The 23,512-nt window shown below is 41.1% G+C and overlaps 1 protein-coding gene across 1 annotated transcript in view; it reads right to left on the bottom strand.

Moving 5' to 3' along the window:
• Window positions 1-23,512, bottom strand: part of MAN2A1 (mannosidase alpha class 2A member 1) — a 192,152-nt gene that overhangs the window by 27,477 nt on the left and 141,163 nt on the right. The window contains exons 7-12 of the mRNA XM_040421611.1: window positions 21,877-22,063; window positions 21,592-21,769; window positions 19,048-19,250; window positions 11,100-11,285; window positions 6,689-6,803; window positions 3,059-3,126 (exon numbers count right to left, since the gene is read on the bottom strand). Coding sequence (XP_040277545.1) covers window positions 3,059-3,126; window positions 6,689-6,803; window positions 11,100-11,285; window positions 19,048-19,250; window positions 21,592-21,769; window positions 21,877-22,063 — 937 coding nt within the window. The remainder of the gene's footprint in view (window positions 1-3,058; window positions 3,127-6,688; window positions 6,804-11,099; window positions 11,286-19,047; window positions 19,251-21,591; window positions 21,770-21,876; window positions 22,064-23,512) is intronic.

The raw sequence follows: 23,512 nt of genomic DNA, 5'->3' as shown, positions 1-23,512 counted from the left end.
GGTAGTTTTTCTTCTTTTAAATATGCTCTCCTCCTTTACCGAGTTGATTCCCTTTATGTATTTAAAAGTTTCTATCATATCCCCTCTGTCTCTTCTTTCTTCCAAGCTATACATATTAAGGTCCTTTAACCTTTCCTGGTAAGTTTTATCCTGCAATCCATGTACTAGTTTAGTAGCTCTTCTCTGAACTCTCTCTAGAGTATCTATATCCTTCTGGAGATATGGCCTCCAGTACTGCGCACAATACTCCAAGTGAGGTCTCACCAGTGTTCTGTACAGCGGCATAAGCACTTCACTCTTTCTACTGCTTATACCTCTCCCTATACATCCAAGCATTCTGCTGGCATTTCGTGCTGCTCTATTACATTGTCTTCCCACCTTTAAGTCTTCTGAAATAATTACTCCTAAATCCCTTTCCTCAGATACTGAGGTCAGGACTGTGTCAAATATTCTATATTCGGCCCTTGGGTTTTTACGCCCCAGGTGCATTATCTTGCACTTATCCACATTAAATTTCAGTTTCCAGAGTTCTGACCATTCTTCTAGTTTTCCTAAATCCTTTTCCATTTGGCGTTTCCCTCCAGGAACATCAACCCTGTTACATATCTTTGTGTCATCAGCCCATATAACGCCATGCGCAAAACCTGGGCATGGTACAAAAAAGTTGCGGTCTACTTGGTACAGGTTGCCTTGTACAACTCTTTTGTGCTGTCCTGGAGCGCTGGCAACACAGGGAAATTCCTGCAGTTCTATGAGGCAGTCCTCAAGGCCCTGATCTTTTGTGACCAGGAAAGAGCAGGCCGGAGTACCTCGGTAACTGGAGGCGCCCGGATCGTCCCTGGCCAACACCTTCAAGGTGTGGTCCCCATACTGGAAAGAAGGGTTGGTCCCCAAGAAAGTGCAGAGTGCGTCACAGGAGGGGAATATGGAAAGACACCACCTCTCAATGTGACACGTGCCCCGATCATCCGGGCCTCTGCATTGACGGTTGCTTCAGGGAGTACCACACTTCCATGGAGTACTAAATTTATAATCCCTTTCCCCAATTTTAATTCTATTTGGTCACAGACAATCGCCCAGGAAAAAAAAAGGTTTATATATATATTTTTTTGACGGTGTTCATCTGAGGGGTTAGGTCATGTGGTATTTTTATAGTTCTTATGGATGCGGCGATACCGAATATGTATACTTATTTATTTTAGTTTTACAAAATATCATTTTTGAAAAAAATAAATAAATAAATAAGTATACATATTAGGTATTGCCGCATCCGTAAGAACTATAAAAATACCACATGACCTAACCCCTCAGATGAACAGAGTCAAAAAAACAAAACAAAAACAAAAAACTGTAAAGAATGTTTTTTTTCTTTTACACAGTTAATTTTTTTTACTGTGTTCATCTGACGGGTTGGGTCATGTGTTAAATTTTATAGAGCAGATTTTTATGGACGCGACAATACCTATTATGTCTACTTTTTTTAAAATTTATTTCGGTTTTACACTAATATCCTTAAAAAAAAACAAAAAAAAAAAACACCTTTTAGTATCTCAGTCTGAGTCAGTTTTATTTTTTTATATTTTTTTTGCCGATTGTCTTAGGTAGGGTCTCATTTTTTGTGGGATGAGAGGATGGTTTTATTGGCACTATTTTGGGGTGCATATGACTTTTTGATCGCTTGCTATTAGGCTCCATTCACACGTCCGCAAAATGTGTCTGCATCCTTTCCGCAATTTTGCGGAAAGGGTGCGGACCCATTCATTCTCTATGGGGACGGAATGTGCTGTCCGCATCCACATTTGCGGATCCGTACTTCCGCATCCGTGCTTCCATTTCCGCAAAAAAATAGAACATGTCCTATTCTTGTCCGCAATTGCGGACAAGAACAGGCATATTCTATTATGTCGGCAATGTGCGGTCCGCAAAATGCGGAATGCACATTGCTGCTTTCCGTGTTTTGCGGATCCGTGTCTCCGTGTATCCGCAAAACACATTGCGGACGTGTGAATGGAGCCTTACACTTTTTGTGATGTAAGGTGACCAAAAAATAAAAACAGTAGTTTACGACCACATATGGGGTGTTTCTATAAACTACAGAATCAGGGCAATAAATATTGAGTTTTGTTTGGCTGTTAACACTTGCTTTTTTACTGGAAAAAAAATTATTGATATGGAAAATTTGCCCAAAAAATTTAAATTCTGAAATTTAATCTCCATTTGCCAATAACGCTTGTGGAACACCTAAAAGGTTAACAAAGTTTGTAAAATCAGTTTTGAATACCTTGAGGGATGTAGTTTCCAAAATAGGGTCATTTTTGGGTGGTTTCTATTATGTAAGCCTCACAAAGTGACTTCAGACCTGAACTGGTCCTTAAAAAGTGGGTTTTGGAAAATTCAAGAAAAATTTCAAGGTTTGCTTCTAAACTTCTAAGCCTTGTAACATCCCTAAAAAAATAAAATGGTATTCCCAAAATGATCCAAACATGAAGAAGACATATGGGTAATGTAAATTAATAACTATTTTTGGAGGTATTACTATGTATTATAGAAGTAGAGAAATTGAAACTTGGAAATTTTTTCAAAATTTGGTATTTTTTTTAATAAATAAAAATTATTATTTTTTTGCTCCATTTTACCAGTGTCATGAAGTACAATATGTGACGAAAAAAAAACTCTCTCAGAATGGCCTGGATAAGTAAAAGAGTTTTAAAGTTATTTACACATAAAGTGACACTGATCAGATTTGCAAAAAATCGCCTGGTCCTTAAGGTGAAAATGAGCCCGGTCCTTAAGGGGTTAAATATAAGATGTACATAATCCAACGTTTCAAAGCATGAAACGCAAGAGCTACCCTGGTGTATGCCGAAAGTCACACAACTAAATAAAATATGTCAAACTCTGTAATTATATTACATCTTGGAATAATTATATAATTATTAGCTGAACATTTTCTTCTGCGCTGCACTCTGTAAATCATGATGTTACAAGACCCATATACAATGTTAGGACATTAGCTTTTTAATGAAGGGGTAAAGCTTAATCTAGCCAATATACTCACCTTGGGTGCCCAGACACCTTTATGATCGTCTTTTGAGGTAAAGCATCCTGTGCTTTCTGCACATCATCCTGTAATGCACAATTGGAATGAGCTCCGTTAACAGTATTATTACTGAAATAGTATTCCAGTTTCGGTATATAAAGCATTAAAATTATGAAAAATTGTGCAATTTCCAAACATACTTTACCAATTTCTCACTGTTTAAGACCTCGGCTTGTAGTTACTGAATGGGAACTTCCATGGTTTACATTTAGAAGATGAAAATCGGTCTGGGTCCATGTGATGCTCAGGCAGGTACAGCCTGTTACAGAGCAGTTCACCATGAGCTCATTACATGATCAGGACAGATTTCCACCAGATGGAAGTAAACAATGAAGTTTCCCATTCAAACAGGAAGAACATATGTTGAAAAATCTAGACAAACCCAATACAAAAATCTCAAAAAATATTATAAAAGAAAACTATTAAAGAACAAGCTTTATTTGATGAAATCAAACTACTACTATATAGGGATTTACAGGAACTACTGAGAAACATCATACTGCGATACCCCAGTTGACACTTGACCATTGAGCGAGGACGGCACTCTATACCATCAAAACTACATTTAAGTCTAATTGCATTTCTATTATATTGTCTTCTGAAAGTCAAAGTCATCCAGCCATTATATGTGCAAAAAAAACACTTCCTCTATGTAATAAGGGATGGTGCAAAGAGGCATTCAGTAAGGTTTTGTTCACATTTGCAGCAAAGGCTCTGCTATATTTACTGTTAAAATGCTGGACACCTCAGTAGAATCCCGATGGGCCCCGTTCTAAGTCAATGTGGTCCGCCAGGCACTGCGTTTCAGGTTTTAATGAAAACCTGAACACCAGAAGTTTTAACGCTTGCATAAGCGTCAGACATCTGTACAGGCAATTGTACTCTTTACAAAAAGTCTCATGCCTATTTCTTAGCACGAGACTTTCCTTGGCCCAGAGCAATCCTGAATTGGAGCAGCGTGTGTAGTATGTTCAGTTTCAGCTGCCCACTCCATTAATCCTGGTTCAGGTGGTAGGAAATGAGCAGCGCTCACCGCACTGATACAGTACTCTGGATCACCACTGGAGCCTGGCTCTGACTGAAGCGGGGCTTCCACTTTAACAGCCAGGATTGCAGTTCACTTCAATTAACTCCTTATATCAAAGGGTTAACTCAATTTGTAGTATATGGTTTGGCGACTCAAGATACTTAAATAGTTAGGCCTCATGCACACGACCGTGACGTTTTTTGCGGTCCGCAAACTATGGATCTGCAAAAAATGGAAGGCGCCCGTGTTGCCTTCCGCAATTTGTGGAACGGAAAGGGCGCCGGCAATATAAATGCCTATTCTTGTCCGCAAATCTCGGACAAGAATAGGACATGTTATATTTTTTTAGCAGTGCCGCGGAACGGAGCCACGGATGCGGACAGCACACGGAGTGCTGTCCGCATCCTTTACGGCCCCATTGAAATGAATGGGTCCGCATCCAAGCCGCCAAAACGGCAGCTCGGATGCAGACCCAAACAACGGTTGTGTACATGAGGCCTTAACTACAATAAAGATGTCACTAAAAAGTAAGTTTTATTAAATATATGTTAAAACTTGTGTGTGAGGAAAATAATTTCATAAAATCTGACTTGTCCAGCCCCTCAATCAGGGGTACTACACCAAGGGGGGCAGCCAGCCAGCGTGTGGGCACTGCTATCCCCCTGCGGACAAAAAATGAGGTTGGTGAAGGAGGAATCCATGAACTCTTCTGTCAGCTGCGTGTATCTGGACATCAGTCTAAGGCCTCATGCACATGAACGGTCCGCAAATTGCGGATCAGCAAAACACGGAAGCACACAACCGTTGTTCTGGTCCACATCCGAGCCGCAGTTTTTGCGGCTCGGGTGCAGACCCATTCACTCTGTGTGCTGTCCGCATCCGTTGCTCCGTTCCGTGGCCCCGCAAAAAAAATAACAACATGTCCTATTCTTGTCCATTTTGCGGACAAGAATAGTCATTTCTACAATGGGCCGCCTGCTCCGTTCCACAAATTGCGGAAGGCACACGGGCGGCTTCCGTGTTTTGAGGATCCACAATTTGCAGACTGCATAAATGTAACGTTCATGTGCATGAGGCCTTAGACTGATGTCCAGATACACGCAGCCGACAGAAGAGTTCATTGATTCCTCCTTCAACCACCTCATTTTTTGTCCCCAGGGGGATAGCAGTGCCCACACGCTGGCTGGCTGCCCCCCTTGGTGTAGTACCCCATGATTGTTGAGGGACTGGACAAGTCAAATTTTATGAGATTATTTTCCGCACACACAAGTTTTAACATCTATTTAATAAAAGTTACTTTTTAGCGACATCTTTATTGTAGTTTAACTCCTTAGATCAATAGTGACTGCAGCATCTAGGCAGTTGGAGAAACAGTTAGAGGAACAGGGCACCCTCTACCGCCATCAGCCATGGCAGTCAATGGTCTAACAAACACCCCCAGGTCTGACATGACTGTATGTCTATTAGACTAGTGTTCGTCAACTCCAGTCCTCAGGGCCCACCTACCGGTCATGATTTGAGAATATCCCACAGAATAAATACCTGCGGTGAGTCCTGATACACTGACACTAATTCTATCACCTGCTCAATACAAAGGAAATCCTGAAAACACGACAGGCAGGAACACAGCATTAGGACCCTTTCACACAAGCGAGTTTTCCGCGCCGGTGCAATGCGTGATGTGAATGCATAGCACCCGCACTGAATCCTAACCCTTTCATTTCAATGTGTTTTTTTTCACGCATCAGTTCTGTGTTGCGTGAAAAACGCAGCATGTTCTATATTCAGCATTTTTCACGCAGCTCTGGCCCCTTAGAAGTGAATGGGGCTTCAGTGAAAAACGCATTGCGACGATTGCTAGGAGATGTTGTTGTTAAATCTTCACGCGCGTGAAAAACGCATCAAAACACATTGCAATTGCGCTGAAAAAAACTGAACAACTGAACGCAATTGCAGACAAAACTGGAAGAACCTTGCTTGCAAAATGGTGTGAGTCTCACTGAACGCACCCTAAACGCATCTGGACCTAATCTGTGACGCTCGTGTGAAAGAAGCCTTAGACTGTGCAGCAAACACAACCTAATAGGCTACAATGCATTGGTATACAAGATGTATCACTGCATTATAAAACCAATGTTCCCCAGTGAGTAAAAAATTATTAAAAGGTTTATGTTTATTTGGAAAAAAAAACATTTTATCGGTAAAAAAGTGGTTTTATTTGGTAAATGGGTTTAAAAAAAAAAACATATATAAACACATTATTTAAACTGTCCTGTGAAGAACGTCACAAAACAAAAAAAAGTTTGTTTTTTAAACTTTTTTCAATCCCCCCCCAACCAAGATAATAAAGTCTTAGTTGGCTACAGCAGAGCAATAATAAATGAATTTTGTAAAAAAAAGTCACAAAAAACACAAAGCTACATATTTGCTAAAAAGTGCGACTTCTGCTCAGCACCGATATGAACCAAGCACTGAGAGAGTGGGAAAGACTAAGAATACCTTATGAACTCTGAATCACAAGATGCTAGCAAGCAAAAAAATATGACGACATGTTAACCCACCATAATGAAAAACGGCGATGATGGATTATAGATGTAGGCTCCTTTATCCTTAAGAATAAGAACATGTGTAGCATCTACGATCACCTTCTTCAGGTTCATCAGCGAATGGTAAAGCCTACAGAGCAAAAGTTGCAATTGCAATTAATATATGTAAATGAGCTACACAAGTAGATCTACATAAGTATACAGAATACAGATAGGTCGCTCTTCCTTTTGGCGGAGTCTTTGGTTTGGCTGCATAAGCCAATTAAAAAAATAATACAGTAAATGAATAGTAAAAGAGCTTCAGGGAACATAAAATATGCAGATTTCCCATGAGACAGGCATAAATTACACATTTTTATACACAGGTAAATAAAGAATCATAGTCAACAAGGGGACAAAAAAATACTTACTACTTAAAGGGAACCTGTCATCAACTTTATGCTAACCTCACTGAGGGCAGCATAAATTAGTGACAGAAATGCTGATTTCAGCGGTGTGTGACTCATGAGCCAAAAGTAAGTGGTTGCCGAGAATTGTCATCATAATCATTGCAGCCCAGGCCTTGAAAAGAGTCAAATCTACTTGAGAAGAGTCCTGGTTATTCCTAATCTCCTGCTCTCTCACCCATCTGCTGATGATTGGCAGTTCTCTACTAGAGAGAAAGGGAGAAAACTAGGTAGAAGACTGTCCGTCATCAGCAGCAGGAGAGCAGGAGATTATGGATAACCAGGACTCTTCTCAGGTGGCCTTGACTCTTTTCCAGGCCCAGTCTGCAATGATTGTGATGCTGGTTCTCGGCAAGCACTTACTTTTAACTTTTAAATGACAGATCGCTGAAATCAACTCACCTGTCTCTACTTTATTCTGCCGTTAGTATGGACAGCATAAAGGCGATGACAGGTTCCCTTTAAAGGGAATCTATCACCATGATTTTAGACTATTATCTGCAGTCATACATGACATATGCCCCATTCCTCTGCTGTCAGCACTCAGCGGTGATGAAACACACAGTTCGGACTGCTGTTCAGTGCTAACATAATGGACAGGACTCATGCGCATGCACAGCAGTCCCCACCAGGTATGTCAGTGCAGCTTTAAAGGCCGACAGGAGGGGAATGGGGGCAGTAGAAAAGTAAAAAGTAACAATCTGCTACTCATGTATTACTGCAGATAAATAGTCCAAAATTGTGGTGACAGATTCCCTTTAAATCATTCTAACGAAACCAATACTTAAGACATTATCTTTGGAAGCACATATAAAGGAAGGGAAATAAGACAGGTAGGTAAAAGGCCAGTCAGGTTTCCTGGAGTAGCTGTCACATTTTTTATTATTCACAATTATGCCTGAAATCTACATCCGCTCCTAGCTGGCATAGATTTCTGCTCTGCCACATGGAGAGCATGAGATGTGCCATGTGAGGCATGCCCACTTAATTGTGGTGCATCTGATGACAATGGACAGATTAAAGCCGGAACATGAAACGCCATTCTTAATATTCCCCCTAGGTTTTCGCTATCAGCTAGGCACTTTCACACTGCATACCTTAGCATCCCTATTAGAGCTGAAATAACTGAACATTCTGCAACGGAAGTCAAAATCAAGGTATGACAGCTGTAACATGATGTCATGTATGGGGCATTTTTAGCTCTGGTTAACCATAGTGAGAATACTTCAGTGCAGTAACAATTCTGGAGTATCTATTCTCACGCCTATGTTGCACCATTCCTCTATTAAACCCTTAGCCACCACTGCCTTGTAACATCATCACAGTCCTCATCTTGAACAATACTCTGTCCAATATGGTCAATTTTTAGTCCTTAGATGCACAAAGCTTTGAATTGCATGAGAGGTTACAACAAAATGACAACTGCATTCCCACAAGGGCAGGTATTCATTATTGCATGGAAAAAAGGAGAATACAGGATTAGGGTTGTTGGAATACCAAAATTTGGATTCGATTTCGATACCATAAAAAAGTATTGCGATACTTAATACCACGTGAAAAAAAGAAAAACGCCAAAAAAGCCACGTGCATTCTGCATAAAAAAAAAAAAAAGCCAAATCGCGCAGTTTATTTTTATTTTTTTTTCTGATCCGGCGTTCACCACATAGGAGATTTTTTTTATATTTTAATAGTTTGGACTTTTTGGATGTGGTAATATGTGATATAAAATATATAAACAATAAATAAATATGTAAAATTGGGAAAGGGGGTGATATATACTTTTTTTTTTTTTACTTTTTATTTAATAACCATTTCCTCTTAGGGGCCAGAATCTGGGATCTTTTAATCCCTTGTCCTATTCACATCCGTGTTGTATTGCGGATCCGCAATACACCCGGCCGGCACCCCCTATAGAACTGCCTATTCTTGTCTGCAATTGCAGACAACAATAGGATATGTTCTATTTTTTTGCGGAGCTGCGGCCCGGAAGTTTGGGGCCGCGCTCCGGAAATGCGGATGCGAAGAGCACATAGTGTGCTCTCCACATCTCTTCCGGCCCCATAGAGAATGAATGGGTCAGCACCCGTTCCAGATATTGCGGAACGGATGCGGACGTGTGAATGGACCCTAATAGAGCTCCATTGCTGTGCACACAGCAGCAGGGAGATTACCATGGCAGCAAGGGCTTCAGTAGTGTCCTGGCTGCCATGGTAACCGATCGGAGCCCCAGGATTTCACTGCTGTGACTCCTCCTCCCCTGTGCTGCTGAGGGAACATGAGCGAGCTGACAGCAGCGCGCTCCATGTTCTCTGATGCTATGCTGCGCAGTAGGGCAGCCTAGTATCGATAAATGTCAAATCCCGTTATTGTATGGATACCGGGAGAAAAGTATCGGTATTTCGATAACCGCAACAACCCTATCCAGGATTTGCATTTGTGTTCAAGTAAAGCTTACTGCCAAATTAGAAATCAGCGAGGGCTAGTAGTTTTACCACAGCTGGAGTGACGGAGGTTAGCAATCATAGGATTAGGGCATGTATTTAAAGACACTGGCACATTATATAGCCTGATGATGATTTGAAGGAAAGGGCCACTACATCCCCCCATAGTCTCATTAAAAGGTAGGTTGACACATATCAATATTGGGCCAGATTTTCGGGAACAAACGTTCCTGCAAATGCTAAAGGTGCAGCCGATCACCTGATGAACGAGCAAAACCTTTGTTCGTGCAGACAAGTAAATCATCATCTCTGGGCAGCAGATTTTGGTGTCTAAACCGCGATCTGCAACCCAGAAACAATGCAGATGTATGAGGATGAGCGATGGCAGTAGTGAACCAGTATTCCCATACTGTGGAGGTGATCGCTGCATGTAAATTCGGCTTCCCCTCTGCATGTGAAAACCCACCTTTAGGAGGCGCATAAATCTTGGAAATGAGCTAGTGTGGGGTAGATCCCAAGAAAGACGCAGTAAGTGGCTTAGAGACGGAGCCCCAAAAAGGCAATTACAAATGTGGACAGTGCTCATTCTGTAAAATTATGCATAATGTCCGAATGCTGCAGACAGGAGCAGTGTAACATGTGGTGTCTAATGTGGGCATACGTTGCACAGATGGTCACGTTCACTGTGTTTAGCCCTTGTGGGTTATTTAATATAGGACAGACTATTTGTTCGTGTACGTGAACATTTCTACTCTACCATTACAGGAAACGGAGCCTCCAGACTAATCTGCCCAGTGCAGGAAATCCCACTTTGTTGAGTTTTGCAGAACATTTTCACCTATGAATGGCCAGGACAGATCTACTAAATTGCTACAATCCAAAGCTACCGTATCTGGATAATTAAAGCTGAAGAACTAGGGAAACTAGGATTAAACAATGGGAATGATTTGTCATAATTTCTTTAGTGATCCTTTTAATGTGTATAAATTGGTATATTTTAACACGCGTTTTCTAACTTGTTTGTAGCAGACACTTGATATGCCAAATTGGCATGCTGGCGGATTAGAGCACATGCGTGTAATCCCCCATCAGGCCTTGAGAAAGTGTCACGGATGCAAAATGACCATAAGCTGAACACTGTCTGTATATTGCTCTGCACATCAACACTTTTCAATAAAAGACAGCCACGAGAATGTCGGTCAATGCCTTTTCTTTTCTGGACCAGTCTATTATTCCTTCTAGAAGTTTATTAAAGTATAATCAGCAGGTCCAACTGTACCCCTGAACAGTTTAACACCATGCAATCAGTGCTGCCAGTGGCAGACCCCAACTGATAACACCCAAGTGGACCTTTCCTGCAGACAATTCATAGAGGAATGGCAAGACACAGAGCCGTAAGAATAGCGGTCTCAGAATGGTTATTGCATGGGGAATGCAAGTAGTTACTGAATGAGATGTGTCAGGAGGTGTCATTATAGGCAAGGTTGCTATTAAATCACAAAGATAAAGCGGACCTCCGACACTATGAGAAGACTTTACCTGGTGCCATAATCCACCACTACCCATTCTTTAGCTGTCCCAGTGATCGCATCATGGTGCTGGAAAAGTCCTAAATTCCTCCTGGCTTCTGTCAGTAATTTGTAATGCTCTCCTGATGGGAACGCCTTTAGTTTGCTGCTTCTTTGAGTATGTACTTGTGCTAATGAATAAAGTATCTCAGCAGATCTGAAAATGAAAACAAAGTGGATTACGATAATTCAATTACAGTCACACAAACCCGAACTGCACTATCCGAGTAGCTCGACTGAAAAGTGGTTATGAGTCAAGTTTAGGAAGTTATTATAAAGAACATATAAATCTGTTATTCTACTGCACGATATAACATTTACATCTGTGAAAGGAGCAGCATGCAGATGAAGCGCTGTGCATGTTCAAACCGTGTTTGAATTCAATAACTTAGAAAGGATGGTCTCCATTATTGTCTGCTTTCACATCTGCGCTTTGTATTAAGAGCAGAAGAACGAAAATAACAGAAGTGCCGGATTTGGCAAATAACTGACAGAAAACGGAGCCCGACTATAATAGAATCTGTTCGGTTTAAATTTGGGAGAGCATTTTTTGATGGATTCTGTAATGGAGGCTCTGAAAGCAGATGTGAACATAGCCTTAGAGCAGTGGTTCTCAACCTTTCTAAAGCCGTGACCCCTTAATACAGTTCCTCATGTTGTGGTGACCCCCAACCATTACATTTTTTTCCTTGCTACGTCATAACTAATTTTGCTACTGTTATGATGACCCACCAAAAACACGCACAGACACCAATAAACCAAATGTTAATTCAAATACACAAGTATTCATTCATAACCACAGAACTTTAGCATAAATACAAAATATTTGTAAGCCAAATAAATAACTTTAAAATAAATAATAAACAACAAATACCCCCTAAAAAATAAATCAGTGGTGCGCACAGTACCCCCCCCCCCAAAAAAAAAAATAAAAAAAAATCAGTGGTGCTCAGGGTACCCCTCAAATAAATAAATCAGTGGTGCTTCAAGTCCCCCCCAAATAAATAAATCAGAAGTGCTCAGGGTCCCCCAAATAAATAAATCAGCGGGGCTTCAGGTCTCCCCCAAATAAATAAATCAGCGGGGCTTCAGGTCTCCCCCAAATAAATAAATCAGCGGGGCTTCAGGTCTCCCCCAAATAAATCAGCGGTGCTTCATGTCCCCCCAAATAAATTAAGCCTTGCTCAGCCAAATAATTAAAATAAAATTAGCCAGGCTCAATTAATCATTGGTGGCAGTGGTGCTCAGCGGCGGTGTCATTAACGAAAAAACTCGAACCTCAGCAGACAGGCGGCCCGACTTACCCGTCCAGCCGTCAGGCTCCTTCAAGCACAGGCAGTGATAGGACATCACTTCCTGTGCGCGAGGATAAGGGGCCGCTGCCGTTGTGCGGGCGACCCACAATAGGAATCCTCAGGCGACCCCCCGGAAAGGGCCGATCGACCCCCAAAGGGGTCGCGACCCCTAGGTTGAGAACCGCTGCCTTAGAGGGACACAGGTTTCCGACCACATTACATCTTCTAAAAATATGTGTCCATACGGGAAGCCTAAATGATCAAGGTCCATTAATATTTTGCAGGACTTACTATATTACAAATTCCACTTTTAGCAACTCATCTAGGCCTCTTTGGATGGTTTGAGAGGCATACTCAAAGTATATAACCATTCTGGCTATACAGCAGCTACAAAATCATACAAGGGCATAGACAAACTAACAAACGTGACTCCCTGTAAAGTGGAACAAAGGGCCGGGAGACCTGTGGAAAAATTCCTGCAATGTAACTAAAAACTCAAGTGTCCCCAATACACTGGGCAGAGGACATCTGTACTTTAGGTCAATAACATTATACGGATAGTGTTAATACCAGCATGCACAAAATGCATCCTCTGCACTGGAAGAATAAGCACTTTTTAAGTCAAAATGTATAAAGCTGGCATTACATATGAGATGAGTTGGCTGGAATAGGCGATTTTGCCCATTTCAGTCGATTTCGGTTTAAAAAAAACTAATGCGAACATTTGGAATGACTGACTCTTATCCACTGAAAATATAAAATCACCATGATGGAAAAATGTGGCCGTTGTTGGCCAAAACTGCATGCTTGATCGGCTGAATTTGGCTAATCGTTTTACAAAATCACTTGTACAACTGATCCCACAGACTACTGATCTTCCACTATGTGACCAATCATGGCCTCCGGTATAATCAGCTAAAGATATGCGTGTACCAGATAAGATGCACCTCTTTACTGTATAGACACTTATTCACAGCCTTCATACACCATAAATACTCAGTGGAACATGAAAATATTTTTGTTCTGGTGTTAAATTCTAGGTTATACCCACTCTTTATATTGTTATTGTTTATATAAAAAAATGTAAACAATAACCCAAGTTACTGTATTTTTCGCCGCATAAGACACACTTTTTTGCCCCCAGAGTGGGGGGAAACGTCAGTGAGTCTTATGGGGTGAATACTAATGACAGCTTCCATTACAGAATAGCTGATTAGTGCAGGAGAACCGGGAAGCAGCGAATGCAGCTCTCCTCAGGCTATGTACTTACCACTTCCTGGTCCTTGGCTGCTCGCTCTGCTGTGACTGCGCACCGGGTGAGGACGTCGAGTCACAGCACAGCACACGGAACAAGAAGAGCGTGGATGTCAGGAGTGGCAGCGTCTGATTGGGGGACCTATGGAGGTCTTAAGAAAAATATTTTTTTCTTATTTTCCTCCTCTAAAACCTAGGTAGGTCTTGTGGACAGGTGCGTCTTATAGGGCAAAAAATTTTACATTTTAATTCAATGAGACAAATCTGATGCCAGACGACCAGCAGAATAAGGACATCAAATTATGTATTTAAAAAATAAAATAAAAATTATATATATCTCAGATTCTATTATGACTTGTAGGTTCAAAGTTTATAAATCGGGGGATGTGCGAATTTCATATTTTGAAGTCCTCTCCTTCAGAACGTAAACCGAACAGATCCGTTATGCAGGCCATAGACTTCTATTCTGACGGAATGAATAACAGAATGCCTCTAAAGGCAGTCCCTCATAGAATTGGGTTATGGTCCGTGGTAACGGAATCCATAACGCAATTCAGTAAATACCACAACACGAACTTCAAAATATGAAATTCGCTCATCCCTATTTATCATTCTATGCTCCGTTATGGACAATGGAATACTGCTGTATATCATTTTCTTTATTTATACAAGTTTGAGCAATTCATGGTCATCCTTAGGCACAACCATTCAAACAGATGGCACTGTGGCAATAAATGCATACTCAACTGAAGTATTCCAACTAGTAAATCAGCATAAAAACTGTTAAACACCACGAAGAACACTTGAAGGTAACATACGTTACTAAAACCTCCCCATAGTTGCCTCTTTTTGAATACTAATGTAATGTCCTTGAGAATTATCCAAGGCTGTGACAGTTCTGACAAGACATATTACGGCTGCTTAAGAAAGCATTTATGAGCTTTGTTCTTTCAGTGCATTATTCATAGAGGCAAATGGGGAATATAATGTTTTCCCTTATTTAAAGACTTTTTTTTTAGTAAGGTATTATTTCAATCAAAATTACAATGAAGCCAAGCTATAATCACAGCTCTGTAATTGTACTTACAGGATTCCCTAATTGAATGTAACGTAAAAAGCAAACAAGTAATAAGTAAATTTTAGTGCAGCAACTTTATTGCATTCTCAATTATACAGAGTTCTATTCATGCTAGAAAAGTCACAGGCAAAGTCCCGATTGTTCATATTAATTATGCTCTTACAGCATATAAAAACATAGTCATTGTAAAAAAAAAATTTCAAGCAATGTAGTAATAACAGGAAAAAGCTCTGCATAGTGCCAATTAGAAGCAGTACCAAACAATATATGGGCAAAGTACATGCCCATCCATACAGATAATGCAGTTACACCTCAGGAAAATGTGTTACGTCGTCATTATGTCTGGGCCTCCTGAAGGCACATTGTTTGCTGGGGATTCACAATTATGCCATTTTATCTGCAAACTCTTACGTGAATGTCTCAATGTTCAAGGGGACCTATGGTTCTAACAAATAAACCTTCATCTTACTTAGGCCTCATGCACACGACCGTTGTTCTGTTCCATTCCGCAAAATGGGGTTCCGTTGTTCCGTGATCCGTTTGTGTGTCTTCCTTTATTTTTGGAGGATCACCAGACATGAAGGAAAGTAAAAAAAAAGTCTAAGTCAAGTTTGCCATGCAGATGATAGGGAAAAAAACTGATGCGGATGACAATCTTGTGTGCCTCCGCGTTTTTTTCACAGTCCCATTGACTTGAATGGGTCCGCGAACCGTTTTCCGTGAAAAAAATAGGACAGGTTATATTTTTTTGACGGACTGGAACCACGGATCAGGGACGCGGATGACAAACGGTGCATTAGCCGAGTTTTCAACGGACACGTTGAAAGTCAATGGGTCCGCAGAAAATCACGAAAAACGGAACGGACACGGAATAAAACAACGGTCGTGTGCATGAGGCCTTACTCAGCTGTCATCTCAAAGACCCCCGCTGTAGCAGTCAGCTAGCTCTATGGACAAGCGGATTTCAGTATTCTCCATGTACACGGCCCATACATAGAGCTAGAGTATGTAAAAAGCAAGACACTCAGGCATAAAAAAAAAAAATAGCAAGAGGAGAGTCATCATAATGCATAGAAGCAATGATGTAAGAAAGTGTAAGTGCATAGAGTCAGTCATGTGCACACCCACCACATATGATTCACATATTGCAAACCGCTCAAGGTGTGCTGTAGTATACTTCGACTATATGGCTATCTTTATGCACTTGCTTGCTTGTTTTAAACAGTTGTCCGACCCCCAACGTAATTGTAATTATGGCCCGAATTTACCCTGTGAACCAGAAAATGCTAGGTCCGTCATCACTTACACCGCTTCAGCCATTCACTGGCCTCAGCAGTCACATGCCATTTGGGGACAGGTCACCGTTGGGTCGAGTGAATGGCTGCGGTGGTGCATAGGGTTACAAATGAGACGTCCCATTTCCAGTCCACAGGGAACTGGAAGCAGTGGAGACAGAACTCTTGATGCTGGAACGGGGAGGTAAGTGCCATTCTTTAGGCAGAGCAGATTTGGGTTAATAACTACAACTGCAGGAGGGAATTGGTGAACCCCTTTAATTACCTTTCCTTATTCCTCAGGCATAATACTATTTATTGATTGTTGACATACATTATAATGAGCTTCTTTCTGAAATGTTTAATTACTATGTGCATGTGATACCAGCAACATAACTTTTGCTCAACCAATTTTTTTTCATTGACTTTTTTTTTTAAACTGTACATAAAAAAAAAAGAAGGAAGTGGATAAACCACTTTGTATTTCCTTGGTTTTATACTACTTTTTTTCCTCTTTGCTTTTCTAGGTTTTCATTGTGACCCTCGGTGCACTGTAGACCTAACCATAATCAGAGAAGATATTTTAAATGTAATGGGGCAGATTTACTAATATTGTCTAAAAGTAAAACATTGCAAACTTAGACAGTCTTCTTAAACTGCACCAGATTTATCACAGTGGCTGATGCAGAAGGATGAATGTGGCACAACGACATGAATAAAATGTCAATTTTAAAACACTTTTTTTCACTGATGTCTTTCTGAGAAATGGATATTAAAAACTGACCCATTCAATTGTACGGAGGCAGTTGGTCAGTGAAAAACGGACAAGATAGAACACGTTTTATTCAATGGCCGTCAAAAAAAACTGCTGTGTGAATAACCCCATAGATGACCATTGGTCTTAAAACAGACGTGTGATGGCAGTTAAAAAAAAAAAATGTCCATCACACGTCATGCTCATGTAGCCATAGTCTACGTATAGTGAAAAACATTTCATAAATGCAGTGCTAAACTGGTGCATTTTCAATAATAAATCTGACCTTTTATGTCTAAAAGTAGACTTAGCAGTTATTTAGAGCATAATTATTTGCTACATCCTAAAACTACATGGCCCATTACAGTTTACCATATTTTTCGCCCCATAAGACCCCCCCCCCCCCAAAAAAAAAAGTGTGGGGGGGGGAGTGCTCCTGCGTCTTATGGGGCGAATGCTGCCATTTTGCATCGCAGACTGCGATGTATCAGCTGGACGGGGGAGGGAGGAGGGGCCGGTGTCATGCAAATGCAGCGGGGCCGGTGAGGTCACTATACTCCGGCCCCACCGCTCACTCACTTCCTTAATGCCTAAACATTTTATAATAGCCTTCATTGAAGTTCCGTTCCCCAGCCCCATCTGTACTACTTACTAAATGTCCTGTAGCAGGCAGAGCAGGGCGGGCAGCTGGCTCACTGACGTCACGTGCCTGCGCCGCCTACTTCATTCATAAACTACAGGACATTTAGTAAGAAGTGCAGATCGGAACTTCAATGAAAGCTATTATTATAAAAAAATTTAGGCATTAAGGAAGTGAGTGAGCGGTGGGGCCAGAGTACAGTGACCGTACCGGCCCTGCCGCATTTGCATGACACCGGCCCCTCCCACAGGTTTACCGTAGCTCCGGTATATTAGGGCATCTGTCGATGCCACTATTATGGGGTGGGGGATCTGCGGGTGCCCCCCTCAGATCCCCCCATAACAGTGCCCCCCTCCGATCCCCCCATAACAGTGCCATCCTCAGATCCCCCCCATTACAGTGCCATCCTCAGATCCCCCCCCATAACAGTACCATCCTCAGACCCCCCCCCATAACAGTACCATCCTCAGACCCCCCCCCCCATAGTGCCATCCACAGATTCCCCCCCCATAACAGTGCCATCCACAGATCCCCCCCCCCCATAACAGTGCCATCCACAGATCCCCCCCCATAACAGTGCCATCCACAGATCCCCCCCCATAACAGTGCCATCCACAGATCCCCCCCCCATAACAGTGCCATCCACAGATCCCCCCCCCATAACAGTGCCATCCACAGAACCCCCCCCCATAACAGTGCCATCCACAGATCCCCCCCCCCATAACAGTGCCATCCACAGATCCCCCCCCATAACAGTGCCATCCACAGATCCCCCCCCATAACAGTGCCATCCACAGATCCCCCCCCCATAACAGTGGCATCCACAGATCCCCCCCATAACAGTGCCATCCACAGATCCCCCCATGACAGTGCCAGCCACAGATCCCCCCATAGTAGTGTCATGCACAGACCACCATTAGTTCAAAACCCACCAAAAGCACACCTTTTGGTTAAAAATATTTTTTTACTTATTTTCCTCCTCAAAAACCTAGGTGCGTCTTATAGGGTGAAAAATACGATAGGTTACTCTTTCAAATGTTAGAGGTGTGGAGGGAGCAAACAAAAATACCTTAGATTTTCCAACAAGTTAAAAACTTAAGTGTAACGGTCATTCTTATTTTTAAGACGGTCATTGAGTAAGTCTCCAAAGTTATGTAAACAGAAGACAGAAGAGCGTTGCTAAGGCTCAGAATAGGCCACTTTAGAGCTATTTTTCAAATAGAAATGTACAATTTCAGTAATTAAAGCATATTACAAAAATTGTCAGTATCACTGCCCCTACACATTACACAAATAATTTTTTTTTTATGACATTTACACTTTAATTCCTTGCAGATTCCTTGCCTACACTCACATTTGCTACTTCATTGGCAGAATACAGGCGGCCATTAGGAGAAGCATGCATTCTGAAGAGATACTGTTTACAGCAGAGATGTACTAACAGTTAAAACCATTACATACAAGATTTTTTAAAGTTCTACGAGGACATGTTATGTGCGGACCCATTCACTGATCTCATTGGTAATGTATTAATGCGTACCATACTTCAACAAAAGGATAACCAGGAGATGAAGACAAAAGGGAAACTGCACTGGACACACTGCATAATAAAAGAAAGACTTACCTTAAATTAGATTCTATAACTCGTTCCAGGCGTTTATAGAACGGCCGTGAGGTAAAATATCCACTCCAATAGTGATCATCCCTGTCTGCGTATGTGAAGAAATCTCCACTTAAAACTGGGAAGAACGATGGGCTGCTGGACTCATCAATATTGGTGTTTTTTCTCAGTGCCTCAAAAAAATCTGACAGGGTACCAAACTTTGCCTAAAATTAAAAATACAAACATAAAAATAATATATAATGAGATAATATATATATATATATATACACACACACACAAAAACGAGGCAGCACTCCAGTTGCTATATATATATTCAGAGAGAGAGAGAGAGAGAGAGAGAGAGAGAGAGAGAGAGAGAGAGAGAGAGAGAGAGAGAGAGAGAGAGAGAGAGAGAGAGAGAGAGAGAGAGAGAGAGAGAGAGAGAGAGAGAGAAAATTTTACACACACCTTTTATACAATGTATAAAACAAACATTTTGTATATACAAAAGACAAAACTACTACAAAGTAAATGTCCCAAAAGCCTGTTCCTTCTTACATATTCTACAATATACTGACTCATTTTGACTGGACAGACCATCACTCTTATATGAAGACGCCTTTTTTGACGTTTATTAAATTGGTCTACATAAAACGTTTTGTAAGTTTGCAAATAGTGTTCTTTCAAATTATAACCCCCAAAATACACAGAAATAATACTAAAGAACTACAAGCAAATAAATACAGATAAAGCAAGTTTTATATATAATATAGAAGTCATGGAGAACTACTGGAGTTTGTGGATTCCCTTTTCCTGTACGGTACAAAGTGTACATTAAACAGAAAAAGGAGCTCCCTCACCGCCCAAGTGTACTACACATGCAGGACAGCACTGCAGAAAGACCCCAATCACAGCGGCAGAATGTAATTACAACTATTTGTCCTAGTAGTTACATAGTTAATACGGTTGAAAAAAGACATACGTCCATCAAGTTCAACCAAGGGATAGGTGGAGACTCGAATCCCAGAAGGAAATGAGACTCAGATTTATACATGTTTTCATAAGCATTAATGTTTTTTACTTTTAAGAATTTGTCTAAACCATTTTTGAAACTGTCCACTATTCCTGCTGTGACCACGTCATGAAGAAGTCTATTCCACAGCTTCACCGTTCTTACAGTAAAGAAGCTTTGCCACTTCTGGAGAAGTGGAGACTGAACTTTTTCTTCTGCAGTCGGAGGCAGTGCCCCCTTGTCTTTTGAGCACATTTTACATGGAACAGCTTTTCGCTGTATTTTTTGTATGGCCCATTTATATATTTGTATAGGTTAATCATGTTCCCCCTTAGACGTCTCTTCTCAAGACTAAAGAAATTCTATTTTTAATCTTTCTTTATAACCAAGACCCTCCATGCCCCTTATCATTTTAGTCACTCTCCTCTGTGCTTTTAATTACACTGCGCCACTTTCAACAAAAGGAGAAGACGCGTGGGGGATTTTGAAGAGAAAAAAGCGCTTACACGAGTGGCAGGGAGGCCGGAAGTCGGACCCCCACGATCTGATATTTATGACCTATCCTACAACAGCATGGCACTGCACAATCCCTTTAAGGTGGCCATAGACAAACTAAACTTGATGAAAATGGACTATTTTAAGCACAATGAACATTCATCAGGTAAGAGTTAACCATGAACAATCAAGTTGATCTTTCATTCTTAAAAAAAGATCTTTCCACTACGAACAATCATTCCTTGAAAGGACATTTCCAGAAAGATTTTACCACCTTCACCCAGTGTCACTGAACATGTATGGCCTGTATGAATGACCATAACAAGCAATATGGACAAAAATGTGCATACCTGTGTTACACAATTGTACAACCATCAAGCTACTTTAAAGGAAATGTGACTCCAAAAATGTTATCTGCCAGATAAATCAGATAATAGCAATACTCCTTTTTTCTAATCTGTTAATTTTCTGGTTATAAAAGTTTTTATTTTTTCTTATTTACATAATTATGGGGGCGGCCATCTTGCCTGAGCTGTTCTTAGCAGCATTTACAAAGCATTAATATATTGCTTTATGGCAGCCCCATGGGCCATAGACACAATGGACAGGAGTGGACCCTATTGACTTATTCGGGAGAGTTATCTAGGCATGCTCTGACCTGTGCAGAGATCATTGTACAAGAGGAGAATAGATAAGCTCTGACAATCCCCTTTTGTGAAAGGTGGATCCTGTCTTATCTATACAAAGAGGTGATATCATTACAGGTAGGATTAGAATGAGTAAACTGCAGTACAGTGATCTGTACAAACATTAAGTGTCAAATCATGAGCACCAGATGAGGGAGCAAGAAAACATGGGATTGACAAGGCTTTCAGGAGTTCTACTTTAAAACAAAAACGGGCTATGCTCATGCAGCAAGCACTGGAGCAGGGAAAATATAATCTCAATCTATTTCTAAATAAGCTGGAAGACACACTGGGTGCTATTAAAATTAAAGGGAAATTTGCAATCAGCCCTCCTGGAAATCAAGGATTTGAAACTGAAATTCTAAATCTTACCTTAACATGGAGCTCAGGGTGAGAGTTCATGTGATCAAACAGCTTTTGATAGTTCTGGTATTGCTGATCCCACTCGGCGCTGTCACTGTAGCGAAAATCATCACCCAGTGGGACTAAGAGCACTTTAGTGCGGTAGAGCTTTGACTTCTTTCTGTACTGATCTAAAAGCATCCAGGCTCTGCAATACAAATCAGCACAACCACAGATAAAGACAAAAGAACCAAGCCTGGCTGACATACAAATTATATACGGTACATATACAATGAAAATTTAATTTAGCAATACCTATGTTCAACATTGCCCTCGTGAATAGGCTCAGGAGGCACTCGCCAAGGACAATTGATTCTACCTCCAGGGAGACGCTTAAAATCAAACTGACAGCAGATCTTTGGGTCTGGACCGCACGTATGAGGAACATCATAGCTGTAGAAAGGCATCATATGGCACAAAATGTCGGTGCTACTTCCTAAATCTACAATTAAGTACATGAAGAAATAGTTAGGACAATGAAACCGTAGTATTATATGGTAAAAATCCTTTTTAAAAATAGTAAGCTTCTAAAACTCGCATCATGTCTCCTGTTACATACGGAATACAAGCACTATATTGTAATGAAAAGATGCCCAAGCATGAACCTACACAAATACATTGGAAGCAACCACAGAACAGCAAACTACTACAGCAAAAACAATAGGCTGACATTTTCTGTGTACTACAGCTTACTTCTCAGCTGTGCTGTGTAGACTGGGGTTGGGTCAGCAGAGACAGTGGGACTTGTTAACAGCTGTACACTGCTACTGCTGGAGGTCTAGTTATAGTAGGATAATCATATAACACACAAACACAAAGCTCTGTCATTCCCGATCCTTTTGGTAAGGGGCCACACCGCATCATTTCCTGGAGAATATAATAGTCTATTGACAGTTCTCTGTCATTTATCTTCCATTTACTGGCACTGCCAACAAAGCGCACACACGTGGCTGCACAGTCTGTACAGAGGATACAGCTATTTTTTTATATACTCCTATTATTCCTAATTGATAACTTTGTAGAGAGCAATAGAGCAGGGGTTTAAGAGTACCTTTGATATCGGAGTATATAAAGGAATTGCTGTATATACAACTTTCCCTAGTAAGTTTTTTGACATAAAAAAAAAAACAAAAAAAAAAAAACAAGTGAATCACTGACGTCAATGCAGAATCTAACAGCCTAGTTTGGAGAAACAAACGTTCAAGTTATGAGCCCACATGCCATTGCTCATAGAGGTATGCATCAAGCTATGGTAGATATCACAGATAAAATCTTCACATTTCTTTATGATGTGGCAAAGGACAAAAATATGCAGAAAGTGCACGTTTTCTTTAAAGACCCGACAAGTGACAGCCCCCCCCCCCCCCCTCCTCCTTTTTACAGTTCAACATAAAATATCGGAGAACCCATTTCTGGAATTTTAGAAGCTCAATGTGGGTCTGTAATCAGTTCTTGCAGTGGATTATTCGAGGTGGTGAGGATTTTTTTTTTCCAGAGCAGAGAGGTTTTCAAGGATTCCTAGGAGTCTTCGAACACTTCTTTGATAATTCTTGATTTTGGTTAACGCACTTCTTAGGCCTCATGCACACAACCGTTGTTCAGTTTTTGCGGCTCGAGTGCGGACCCATTCACTTCAATGGGGCCGCAAAAGATGCAGACAGCACACGGAGTTCCGTTCCGTGGCCACGCGAAAAAAATATATAACATGTCCTATTCTTGTCTGTTTTGCGGACAAGAATAGGCATTTCTATAATGGGCAAATTGCGGAAGGCACACGGGCGGCTTCGGTGTTTTGCGGATCCGCAAAAACGGAACGGTCGTGTGAAAGAGGCCTTAGGCTGGGTTCACATCACATTTTTCCCATCCTTTTAACGTATACAAAAAAAAGTTT

Source organism: Bufo bufo, chromosome 2 (assembly GCF_905171765.1).
Source record: "Bufo bufo chromosome 2, aBufBuf1.1, whole genome shotgun sequence".
Classification (NCBI taxonomy): domain Eukaryota; kingdom Metazoa; phylum Chordata; class Amphibia; order Anura; family Bufonidae; genus Bufo; species Bufo bufo.
This window is presented reverse-complemented; position numbering and strand designations above follow the sequence as displayed.